Source organism: Hipposideros armiger, unplaced genomic scaffold (assembly GCF_001890085.2).
Source record: "Hipposideros armiger isolate ML-2016 unplaced genomic scaffold, ASM189008v1 scaffold_186, whole genome shotgun sequence".
Taxonomy (NCBI): domain Eukaryota; kingdom Metazoa; phylum Chordata; class Mammalia; order Chiroptera; family Hipposideridae; genus Hipposideros; species Hipposideros armiger.
The window spans coordinates 30,476-41,993 of record NW_017731536.1 but is presented as its reverse complement, the minus strand read 5'-3'; the positions used below and the strand labels follow the sequence as shown (position 1 = coordinate 41,993).

General features: G+C 46.4%; 1 protein-coding gene across 1 annotated transcript in view; it reads left to right on the top strand.

Moving 5' to 3' along the window:
* The window catches only part of EPG5 (ectopic P-granules 5 autophagy tethering factor), a 108,654-nt gene extending 97,854 nt beyond the window's left edge, over window positions 1–10,800 (top strand). Inside the window, exons 39-43 of the mRNA XM_019652712.1 lie at window positions 1,740–1,982; window positions 3,147–3,363; window positions 3,836–4,051; window positions 5,639–5,753; window positions 8,820–10,800. Of these exons, the coding sequence (XP_019508257.1) occupies window positions 1,740–1,982; window positions 3,147–3,363; window positions 3,836–4,051; window positions 5,639–5,753; window positions 8,820–9,002 (974 nt within the window). The 3' untranslated portion in view covers window positions 9,003–10,800. The remainder of the gene's footprint in view (window positions 1–1,739; window positions 1,983–3,146; window positions 3,364–3,835; window positions 4,052–5,638; window positions 5,754–8,819) is intronic.
* The last annotated feature ends 718 nt before the right edge of the window (window positions 10,801–11,518 follow it).

Below are 11,518 nucleotides of genomic sequence, written 5' to 3'. Positions count from 1 at the left end.
TCTTCCTAGTGTTCATTTTCATTGACTTTTGTAAGGCGCATCTTGAATGGGCCGAAGTCTGGTGGGAAGGTCAAAACATGTGTGATACTGGCCAGATCACTTTCCTCCCTGAGACTTTTCCCTCATTTTGAAATGAGGATAATTGAAGCCTTTTCCGTCTCCCAGGTTTTTAGTGAGAACTACCTGAGATCATGGAAGGGAAGGGGTGTTCAGGATCACAAGGGGCCCTGGAAAGGTGAGGTACACATGGGAGGAGCGGTAATTGTGGAGGGGGAGGGACTGGTCCTACGTGGCCAGGGCTGAAGGTGGAACAGGCCCAGGTCCCCTAACTCTTGGTCTCTAAGGTCCCTGTGGTTGAAGGTAGGGACCTTGTCTCATCCAGTCTGGGAAGGGGGATCTGTGTGACAACAGCTCTACCGAGTGCCAGTGCCATCCCAGGGCAGGGCCTACCTTCAGCGCAGATTCTCTCTTGGACAGTGTGTTTTCATGTAGCGACCTCTTGATTTAAAATTGAGCTTATGAGTGTTACCGTGTTAGTTTCACTGTTACATTAGCTCCTGGAGGGCCGGGAGAGTGTGCTGGGCTCTTGGTGGATCTGGGCATGCACCTGGCAGTTGTTGCCGCTGCCTCTTGCAGCCCCCCTTCAGCAGGCCGGTGCGCAGCTGAAAGTGGAGGGAAGTCTGTGGGTTGTCCGAAACCCCTCGGAATGAACAAATGGGCTCATGTTCCCAGGTCAGTGCACTACCAAGCAAGGGAAGGCTATGGCTTTGCGTCCTGTGCCACACTGGGAAGTCCTGTCTGGAAGACACCAGGTCTCCAAGGTCACTTCTCTCCATGACTCCGGGGCCCCAGGGCACTGTGCTGACTGAGCCTGTTGCTCATGGCGCTCACCCTTGCTTGTCACCTACAGAGCCTGAGTGCTTTGAGAGGGTCGGTTAAGGAGGACAGGTGGCTCTGCTCCACCCCAGGCTCCAAGGCCAGCCTAGGGGGTCTGCTGATGGTCAAGGGCAGTCCCCTCCCCTTTTGCCCCTAGAACAGCTGCTTTATCTGGAGGCCAAGCCGGAGGCTGCCTGTGCACTGTGAACAATTTGCCAGAGGGACCCNTTGCTCTTTTTCTTGTGTAGTATCCTCTTTTCACATCTGAATTTTTTGGAAAGACCCATTTATATTACCCATGTGTCTGTTTTTCTTATTTAAAATGAATAAATAAATAAAAGCTGCTATTAGGAGCCTTGAAAAAGGTTTTTCCTCCTTCCTTTTATATTTCATTTTAAACAACTATCCTGTGTAAATCCCTCTAGAATTGACAGCTTTGGCAGTGGTGGGGATGGAGGTACTGTTTCTAATTAGTTTCCCAAATGACTACTGATATCTGTGTATTTGGTTTTCCAAATGAGCAAAGGCTGGAAAATAACGAATAATTAAGCATGTTCTGATAAATACATCACTCTTTCGCGCCAGCTTGAGCTGCTTGTTTATTTAAGTATTGCTCTGCCACCCTGCTGTAACCAGGGATCTTGCAGTAGTCCCTGTGTTGCTCTTACAAAGTACTTAGGTTCTGCAGCTTGTCTTGCAAAGCTAAATACCACCCAGAGTCTTCCTTCTGGTCTCGAGATCAGGCCCAGAATTGTCAAATGGGCCTGGAGAGCAGCTAGGACCGAAGCCCTGTTGTTCCCTTGATCCCATTCATATCGCCATTCCGGCACCCTGTCCTGAGTGTGTGTCTGTGTCCCCTGCAGACATGGACAGCCAGACCCGCCACATGGCCCTCAGCGGCCTGTTTATGGAAGTCCTGATGATGATGAACAACGCGACTGTTCCCACGGCAGAGTTCCTCCGGGGCAGTGTCCGGGCCTGGATCGAGCAGAAAGTGCAAGGGCTGGCGGTGCTGCCCCTCCTGACAGCAGCCTGCCAGAGCCTGGCATCCGTCCGCCACATGGCGGAGACAACGGAAGCCTGCATCACTGCCTACTTCAACGAAGGTCAGGGGACGGCCATCTCCTGCTCTCTGTAAATGCTGTTGTTTCAAGAATGTATCTTGTTATTTTCTAAAGATCTGCACTTAGCATGAGAGCCTATGACCTGTGTCTGTCGATACAATCACGTTTCTTTAGCATGAGAGCCTATGACCTGTGTCTGTCGATACAATCACGTTTCAAGGGAGGGAACGTCTAATTCACATGACATTGGTTTCGGAGTATAGACCAACCTTTTTATTGTGGCAAATCGTGTATGCCACAGGCCTAGTTATGGTTTCCAAATCAAATGCTGTACGCCAGAGTCTGGATAAAAATGGCCCACTATATTCATTTTCTCTGTTTTTTTGTCACTTGTTCAATTTAGTTTTCATAGAGTTTTTTTATTGCTTCTTGTCACACCTTTTAAACTATTATGAAGAGGTCAACCGCCCCCCCCACATACACACACACACCCCATCACCCCGACCTTTTATCTTTCTTATTCTCTATTTGTGAATTCTCACATTCTGGAAACAACCTGGCTGGTCAGGAAGAGTTGCTCAGAATACACTTCTCAACCCTGACGTGCAGATACACATCATAGTGCACACAGGAGAGGAAGAAGGAGATTAGCAAGAATGCCAGGAAGGGCCTGGCAACTCATGAACCGACATGGGAGTTGCTGTGCATGTCACCGTGTCACCCCACCCGCACTCCCCCAAAGAACTGAGAACCACTAGGATATGTTCTATATCTGTTTGTGTTACTAAAATTAACATTGTTATATTCAGTTTGTGAAATGGATAGAGTAATAATAATTTGTCTTGGAAAAGCACTGAGTATTCATAACATACTTATAAATGGCATTAAAGTTAAAACTTTTAGAGGACTGAGACAGGCAGTGTCTACATGTGATTTTAATCATAATATGATAAAAAAGGTGATTTACAAAAATGCAGCACTCAATCCTGATTTCTTAACCCTCTACCAGGGCACAGGCATTGAGCCTGAGGGCTCCCAGCCTAAGCTGCGAGGCACATCTCACTCCTGTGGCTTCTGGGGCCAACGTGGGCGATGTTTCTTTGACATGAAGCGTAAAATGAAGAGATTCATTAGACTAGTTAAATAATTTGAACCTGGGTTTTTTATCTTGCTATCTCCTCTTGGTGTTTTTGTTTTTTTTCTTAGGCTCCCTCAATCAGAATTTAGGATGGGGCCCCATCCTGGTGTCCCTTCAAGTTCCTGAGCTCACCATCGAAGAATTTCTGCAGGAGTGCCTGTCCCTGGGCAGTTACTTGACTCTCTATGTCTACTTGCTGCAGTGTTTAAATAGCGAACAGACGCTGAGGAACGAAATGAAAGTGCTGCTCACCTTAAGCAAGTGGCTGGAACAGGTGTATCCAAGGTATGCTGGCCCTCTGGCTGCCGCGTCAGACCCATTGGGTTTGGAAAGCTTGGAATGTAGGGTTGAAGTTGGTGTTCATTTAAGTGCACAGAACCAAGTGATACATAGGAACAAACAAGGCTGTGAGGCGCAGTGACACTTGTTTTAGAAAGATTTTTACTTGCATGGGCTAATTATCTGAGCAGGTTTTTTATTTCCTAAAACGGGCATTTTGAAACACCTTGTCAGTTCAGTAGTGGTAACAGTATTTACCTCCCAGGGTTGTTATGAGGATTAAGGGAAAGGACCTGAAGCTAACACACAGCATCTGGCCGTAAAGAGTTCAGTGAATCGTTGCCTGTTAGCCTAAGTATTAAAAGTACTCAATGCCCCTTGTACTTAAAACTCAAAGTGGACTTTCAGTTCAATGGGAGTAGAAAAAAACCCACTTCTAATATTATTTTCCTCCTGGGCGCCCCCCTCCCCCCCCCAGGTCTGTGCAAGAAGAGGCAAAGCTGTTTTTGTGGTGGCACCAAGCCCTGCAGCTGTCCCTGATTCAGACGGAGCAGAATGACTCGGTCTTGACAGAATCTGTCGTTCGAGTTCTGCTCGTGCTTCAGAGCAGGCAGAGCCTGCTGGCTGAGGAGAGGCTCAGCTCCGGGATTCTGGGGGCCATTGGGTTTGGCCGGAAATCGCCCCTGTCGAACAGGTAAGGAAGCACCTGCTGCCGCTCTTCTAAATGGGCCTCAGTGTCTGCATCTGCCTAGGGGTTGTGAGACTTCAGTAGGTTTTTGACTCAGGAGCTAGGTTTCCCCCCAAAGATTAAGGAAAAAAACAATCAGGGCCTGATCACATCTTTACATTTTAAAAATTATTTTTTCTCATTTTAAAACAACTTTGTGTTCCAAGTATGTGTTTTGAGCAGTATCTCCTGTTGTAATTTGACTTTGTAACCTGGCCACACTGTTGATTTCTGTTTGGCTTGGAGCCAGTGATGGTGTGCAAGCTTAGACTGAAATACCCCAGCCAGTTGTCCCACTGCCTGCGCTTTATCAGGGCAGTCAGGTGCTGGGAGGGACTCAGGCCACTAGAGCCGTGAAGTCAAGATGAGTTAAAGTGAACTGACAAGAAGGACAAGCAATGAGAAACAAGCCCAGGTTTTTGTTGCTAAAAATTCCAAGGCTTGAAAGAATTTTTCATTAGCCTCCGATTTTATCTTGTAATATTTATTTGCATCATGTTTTTTGTTTAAAGCCCTTACCAGTGTTGCAAAGAGTTTTCATACCATTCTGATGGCAGCATTATTGTGGAATGTCCCATCCTGTTGATGCAACTTTGGGAGTCACCTAATTCTAACCAGTTACATCATGTTTGTTTGTTTATGGTCGAATTTGTCAGGACTGTGATTCTGATTCATTTCGATTGTGGTAAAATACACATAACATAAAATGTATCATGGTAACCATTTTAAAACATACAATTTAGCAACATTTAGTGCATTCGCAGTGTTGTTGCAACCATCACCACTATCTAGTTCCAGAATATTTTCATCACCCCAAAAGGAAACCCCATATTAAGTAGTCATTCCCCAGCCTCCTTCCCGTCCAGGTCTCTAGCAATCACTAATTGACTTTCTGACTGTGTCACCTATTCTGGATATCTCATATAAACAGAATCATATAATATGTGGTCTCTCGTGTCTGGCTTCTCTCACGTAACATCAAGTTTCAGGGCTCAGCCATATTTTAGTATGCATCAGTGCGCCATTCCTTTTTATGACTGAATAATATTCCATTGTGTGGCTATACCATATTTTGTTTATCAGTTGATAGGTATTTGGGGTTTTTCTATCTTTTGACTATTGTGACTAGTACTGCTATGAAATTCATGTACAAATTTTTATTAGAACACCTGTCTTCAGTTCTCTTGGGTATATACCCAGGAGTGGAATTGGTGGGTCATATCGTTACTCTAGGTTCCACTTACTGAAGACCTGCCAACCTTTTTCACAGCGCCTACACCAGTTTTTATGTTCCCACCAGCGATGTCTGAGAGTTCCAGTTATTCTACACCTTTGCCAGCACTTTCATTCATGAGTCTGAATGATGCTCACATTGTCTGGGCGTTAGTAACGGAAGGGAAGATTGAGGCTCCTACGTGATGGTATTTAAGATTTTCCAGAAGAGGCCTAAAACAACACTACGTCTGGGAATGTGTTAGTCTTGTTTTTTCACAGAAAATGTGACATTTACTTTAATAGTCATTTCCTTCTTCTGACCTCCCCCAAACACCTAAGGTTCCGAGTGGTTGCCCGAAGCATGGCCGCCTTCCTTTCAGTTCAGGTGCCTGCCGAGGACCAGATCCGTTTGAAGCCTGGCTCTGAGTTATATCTCACCCCCAAAGCTCAGCAGGTCAGTAAAAACAGCTTTACAGTGAAGGGGTTAGCAGTTTTTCACCAGGCCCTCCCTGGGAGGTGGGGAGGTGGCAGCTGAAGCCCTTAACCATGATGCCACGGTGATCTGCAGTAGCACAACATGTCCTTTAGTGCTCCACTTCCTGGAAATGGGTCTGCCTCGGATTTTAAACTATGTCATGTAAAGGTACTTGCCTAGAGCACTATTGCTGCCATGGTAGAAGCAAAGCCATAGGCAAGCCAGTGTGGGATCGAATTTGGTTCTGATGAACGTGACTCTGCGCTGACATGCCATGTGCTGGGGGCTGGGGACTGGGGACTGGCATAAAAGATGTGAGGCCACACTTGCTAATGATGGAGATTAGCTGAGCTTTAACTTGGAACCAAGGAAATGGTTCTTGTGAGTCTGGATGTTGACCGCTGTTAGCTGATGTTGGAATAACCTAATGTGAACAAAATGGTAGCTGTGAGAGATTATAGTTTATTCTAAACATGCAGAAGTCCACATGGTAGTGGTTCCATTCCTGTAACTGTTTTCACCTGTAATCAGTCTGCCCAGGTACAGAGGTGTACCAAATATGAAATGATGGCTGGCGTTCTTGAGTGCTTACTACGTGCCCAGGCACCGTTCCAAGTTTTAACTCGCTTGATGTTGATGAGTTCAAGTTTTTACTCATTTAATCCTCATGACAAAGGCACTTTTATTATTCTGGTTTTATGGGTGAGGAAATGGAGACGAAGACTTGTCCCACATTAAACAGCTAATCGGTGCTGGGGCTGGAACCCGGGATTCACCCGGCCAGTCTGTTCCCAGGCTTTGTGCTCTTGCCACTCTGCAGTGCTGTCTCAGTAAATAGTGAACGCGTAGGCCCCGCAGCTCTTCTTCTATTGCAGCATTGTAAAGTCTCAGCCAGCCACCTGCAGGGCGATATCTTGGTTATGAAAAGCAAAGGTCAAGTGGTACAATCAGCAGGTTCTTCGCCGGCATCTCGGTTTATACAGTGCCCAGTGTTTGTCACGGACAGACTAGACAACTGCTATTTGAAACCCTGTGTCGTATATGAACCATCACAAGTAGGCAGATGAGTCTCCCGAGGGCCAGTTGTGACGTCAGCACGATGCATTTCAGTGTGTATTTGAGAAGTCGCCTTCTGTCCTATGGCTACCAGTACCTGGAGCATGGCTTCTGCTTTAACTGTGGCCACCAGGTGTCCTAGTCCTCACCTCTCTGCCTGCGTTTGTTTAGACTTAAAGTACCTATACATACTTGTCATCAGGATTTTCAGACTTGAAAAGGGTCATCTTTTTATGAAACAATTACTCTTAGGCAAATTGTCCCAGTAGACTGTTTCAGGGGTTAAATTTAATAAAGAACAGCGGGAGAGAGAGAGATATGAACACTGCAGTAAATGGGAGTGCTTATCCCCATCGATTCCTGTTCTTAGATTGAACTCTGTTCACACAGCAGTTAACCTGGTACGAAAATCCCTTTAATTGTTTATTTTCATCTCTAAGACTTCTGTCTTCAACCCCCTGGTGATTTATTTTTAAACTGCCAGTTCAGTTAGCATCTTTAAAAAAATCTCCCCCCTCCTTGTTGACTGAGCCAAGCAAATTCCATCTTGTAATCTATATTGTGTAGAGCAGTGGTCACCATAGAAGACAGGGGAAGGACTGGGGGACTTCACAGTTCAATTTCAGAATTCTGGAGGTAGGTGGACTTGGATAATTGGTAAATAACACTCCCCACCCCCAAGAACCATTGTTCCAATTTGTGTTTTCTTAAGATTTTAGTGGGGAATCGGGGAGGGGAACAGCCAAGTTGTCCTTCAGTCTTAGTTGTGGAGGGCGCAGCTAGCTCAGCTCCAAGCCCAGTCGCAGCGCTCAGCTCGAGGCGCTGTGTTCAATTAGTTGCAGGTGGGCATAGCCACCATCCCATGTGGGAGTTGAACCAGCAGCCTTGCCTTGTTAAGAGCGCACTATACACTGAGCCATCTGGGCAGCAGCTCAGCTCAAGGTGCCGAGTTCAATCTTAGTTGCGGGTGGGCATAGCTACCATCCCATGCTGGAGTTGAACCGGCAGCCTCGTTAAGAGTGTGCACTCTCTATCCCCTGAGCCATCCAGGCGGCAGCTCAGCTCAAGGTGCCTAATTCAGTTTTTACTTGCCCACCATGTCGAACAGGCAACCTTGTTATTAGGAGCACGTGCTCTCACCAGCTGAGCCATCCTGCCACCTGTTGGCAGCTCAAAAGCAGCTCAGCTCAGGTGCAGCTCACTGACCCATGTGGGAATCGAATCAGCGACCCTATTGCTCAGAGGTTGCACTCTTGAGCAAGCTCTTAACCACCTGAGCCACTTGGCCGGCCCCCCGATTTTTTGGTTTGATTTCTCAGTGCAGTCTTTTCTCTTTTCTTCCCCCACTGTGAAGGAAGGAAAATTGTAAATTATGGAATTAAAGTGTTTTATTTATTCTTGAAGAGAGGCATAGGAGCATCATTGTCGTTTCTGTTGGGCAGAAGCTGGAGGAACTTGATCTCTGTTTGTTGGCTGATAGAACGACCTTATTGCTTACCCCCAGCAGCTCTTTGCCACTGGTTTCTTTTGGATTTTATTCAGTCAGACAGTTTAATATGACGTTATCATGTAACCTAAGAGGAAACCCAACAGTAAATCAAACAGGCCTCACAGGCAGCTGGTGCCTGTGGTTTCCAGCTAGGGCTCCAGGAAGAGAGGCAGCAGGTGCCCACTGCTGGAACTGGGGGCAGGAGGATAAGGCAGCCGGGTCGGCCTGGCCATAGCAGTGGCTCCCTGGGGAAGGGCTGGGAAGTAGCAAAGGTCAGGAAGAGGAAGGCTGGATGTGGAAGGTGGCGAAAGCCCCACAAGCAGGCTGCTGGCTTCCTTCTGTGGTTAATCTGCGCCCGCCCTTGAGACTTCCAGTTCCATTCCCGTAGGCTTCCTCAGGAGGCTGTGGTTGTACCAGATGGTAAGAGTCGGTGTGCTACACCTGCTGGAATCACATTATATGTGTCTAGGTGGTTAACCCTTTCTTTCCGTGTCTTTTAGGCTCTGAATGCACTTGAATCCTTGACATCAAGCAAGCAATATGTTGAATACCAGGATCACATATCACAAGCCGTGCAGTTTATAAAGCAGCCTGGCTATTGTCTCCAAGATGGGAAGAGCTTCCTGGCCCTTCTTGTTAACCGTCTCTATCCAGAAGTGCATTATTTGGACAACATACGATAGTAACACTGAGCCTCTTGAAAAACCCGTTGCTATTTATGTTTACATTTAACTTTGCTGTTGCACAAGTAACTTTGCTCAGTTTCACTGCAGAGCTCAGTTTGGCCAATGAGGTAATTGACTGAGACGCAAGCCAGAGGCACTAGATAATTCTGTTGGGCATGTGCACATGTGTACGTATGTGTGTATGTGTGTGTTTTCTTAGCTCTTAAAACTTTCTGGGGACTTTTCAGTGTTTTTGTTCCTCCAACAAGAGAAACTTAAAAAGTTCCACTTGGGGACAAAGCTACTCACAGTTGCTGAATATCTCAGTCATCTCACAAGACCCCAGGATGGGGTTCTTTGTACGTCTCCACTTCTGTCTTCTGTTGTCTCAATATCAGGACTCCCGTGCCATATCTAACTGCTTTTGGAATCATGTAGAACCCTTACTTTTGAACCCCATTTGTGTTCCTTCAAAGTAAAATGAGCTTTGAAAATTTCTGCGTTTTTCAAATGTGGGGAAATACATCAGCTTAAAAGTATTGTGTTGTTCCTCTCAGAGGAGAGGTAAGAATGCTGGATTTAAGCGCGTCATTGTCTAAAATGTGACCACTTGATCCTGGTTATAGTGGTCAGCAGAGATGGTGACATATCCATTTCCATCCAGCCATGTGTCCTCATGGATAAGGACCCAGCCATCTAAATCAGGGTGGCACGCTGACAGCCTGTGATGAGCACACTGTGCACAGATGTGTTTCGTTTGGTCCACAGGGGTGGAGAGTAAACAGGGCTTACTCTCTCTAGTGCAGTATAGACATACACTCCCTTTCGTCCTGTCCCAGCCAGTTTCCTCATCCATATCACTTCCTTGGCCCCTGTAGACATCTAAGTTTGCAACTCTTGATAGATGATAGACACTAGTTACCTAACTGAAGGCCCTGCTGGTGAGAGGGAGAGAGAACGAGAGAATTTGGTTCTCTGTTTCTTGTTGGTTTTCACTCCATTTTCAAACTCAGATGAAGCCAGCAAACCTGCTGAAACACTGGTCCATGGAAACTAGGTTAGGTCAGGAAACTTCACTGAAGTTTGGCTTTTTTTCAGTAGCCAGGTGCCTTCTGTTAACAGTTCGTTCGTTACCAAAGCCTGTCTGTAACATTGCCTTATTCTGTTGCCATCTTCTTGCTCTTGTCATTTCCCCCAGGAATCAGCAAGTTGACTTCTGCCATCATACTCGTAATTCTGTTGGCTTAAACTTGATTTTGTTTATGGGTTATCCATAGCCCAAGGATATTTACCTAAGCACAGCCACTGAGAGTTTTTAGCAGCAGGTAGGGCTACAGGTTAAGGGCGTGGTCATCTGTTTTTCAGACATCCTTTTGGATGCGTCCCTGAACATTTGGAAGTGCGTAGGAGCTGTTCTTAATTTTGACCTTCTTAGTTGGACAGAACAAGTCTGCCTCACCGACATGGTCTGATAAAGATCACCCCTGTTCAGCCTCCACATTCTGTAGGCCCCACAGTGGCCGTCTCAGACAGGAACACCTCAAAGCTGCCCTTGCGTTTGCTTCGCTCCATTTTCAAAATCACTCATCTTCCTCGTGCTGTGTATAAGAAAATTCTGGAAGCTGCAGACAGTTTAAAGGCTGATTTGGCAACAAAGATTTTATGACAGGAAATATTTTGTGTGCTGTTTTCTTTGAAGAGGATGTAATTACTGATATCCTAGAATGTGAAATTTTTGAGTGACAGTATGTACATTTTAAAGAAAATTATGATTAATTTGTTCATTTTTGAAGGTTTATAATATTTATAATGTATTGGTCTGTAAAAAATAAAATCAATCTTCGGATATCGCTGGTGAGAATTTGATTTTTAGGTGTGTCACACAATCTTGTGAGGTTTTTCGGTTGTGAAAGATGATGCAGATTTTTATGCCTGATGTCATCTCTTTTATGAAGTATAACTTGTTTATCAGAGATGGTTGGTCAAAGGGCTTCCTCTTTAGGTACTTCATGCTTAACAGCAGGTTTACTCACCACACAGGTTCTTCTGAGAGGCTCTGGGCGTGCTTTAAAGACAGATAGTTCAGAAGGTGGCAATGCTGCTGTGGCCTCCTGGCAGTGAAGGGACCAGCGTGACCGTTGGCTTTCAGGAACGACGATCGTTTGCTGGCAAAAGTACTCGGCCCCCGGAGTGCAGGGTGACAGTCACCGGTGCTGCAGAGACACACGTGGGTCAAGCAAGACCGAGGCCACATCTGTGCCGAGCCGTGTGGAAGGTGAACTAGAGCAGTCTTTTCCCCACACGTGCCCATCAGTGGCATCCGGTTCAAACAGAGCTGCCCGGCCGCCTCCTGGTCTCGATGCAAAGCACCTCTTCTGCTTCTCCACTCATCTCTCCCCGCTCTGCAGTACACAGAGGACTGTCGGAGAGGCACACCTGATCCCCCCAACCCCCATCTCCTGGTACAGATGCTGAGGGAGGGAGGGCCTGCTGATGTGTCTGCTCAGCCTGATGGGAGCCAGGACCCAGCCCTA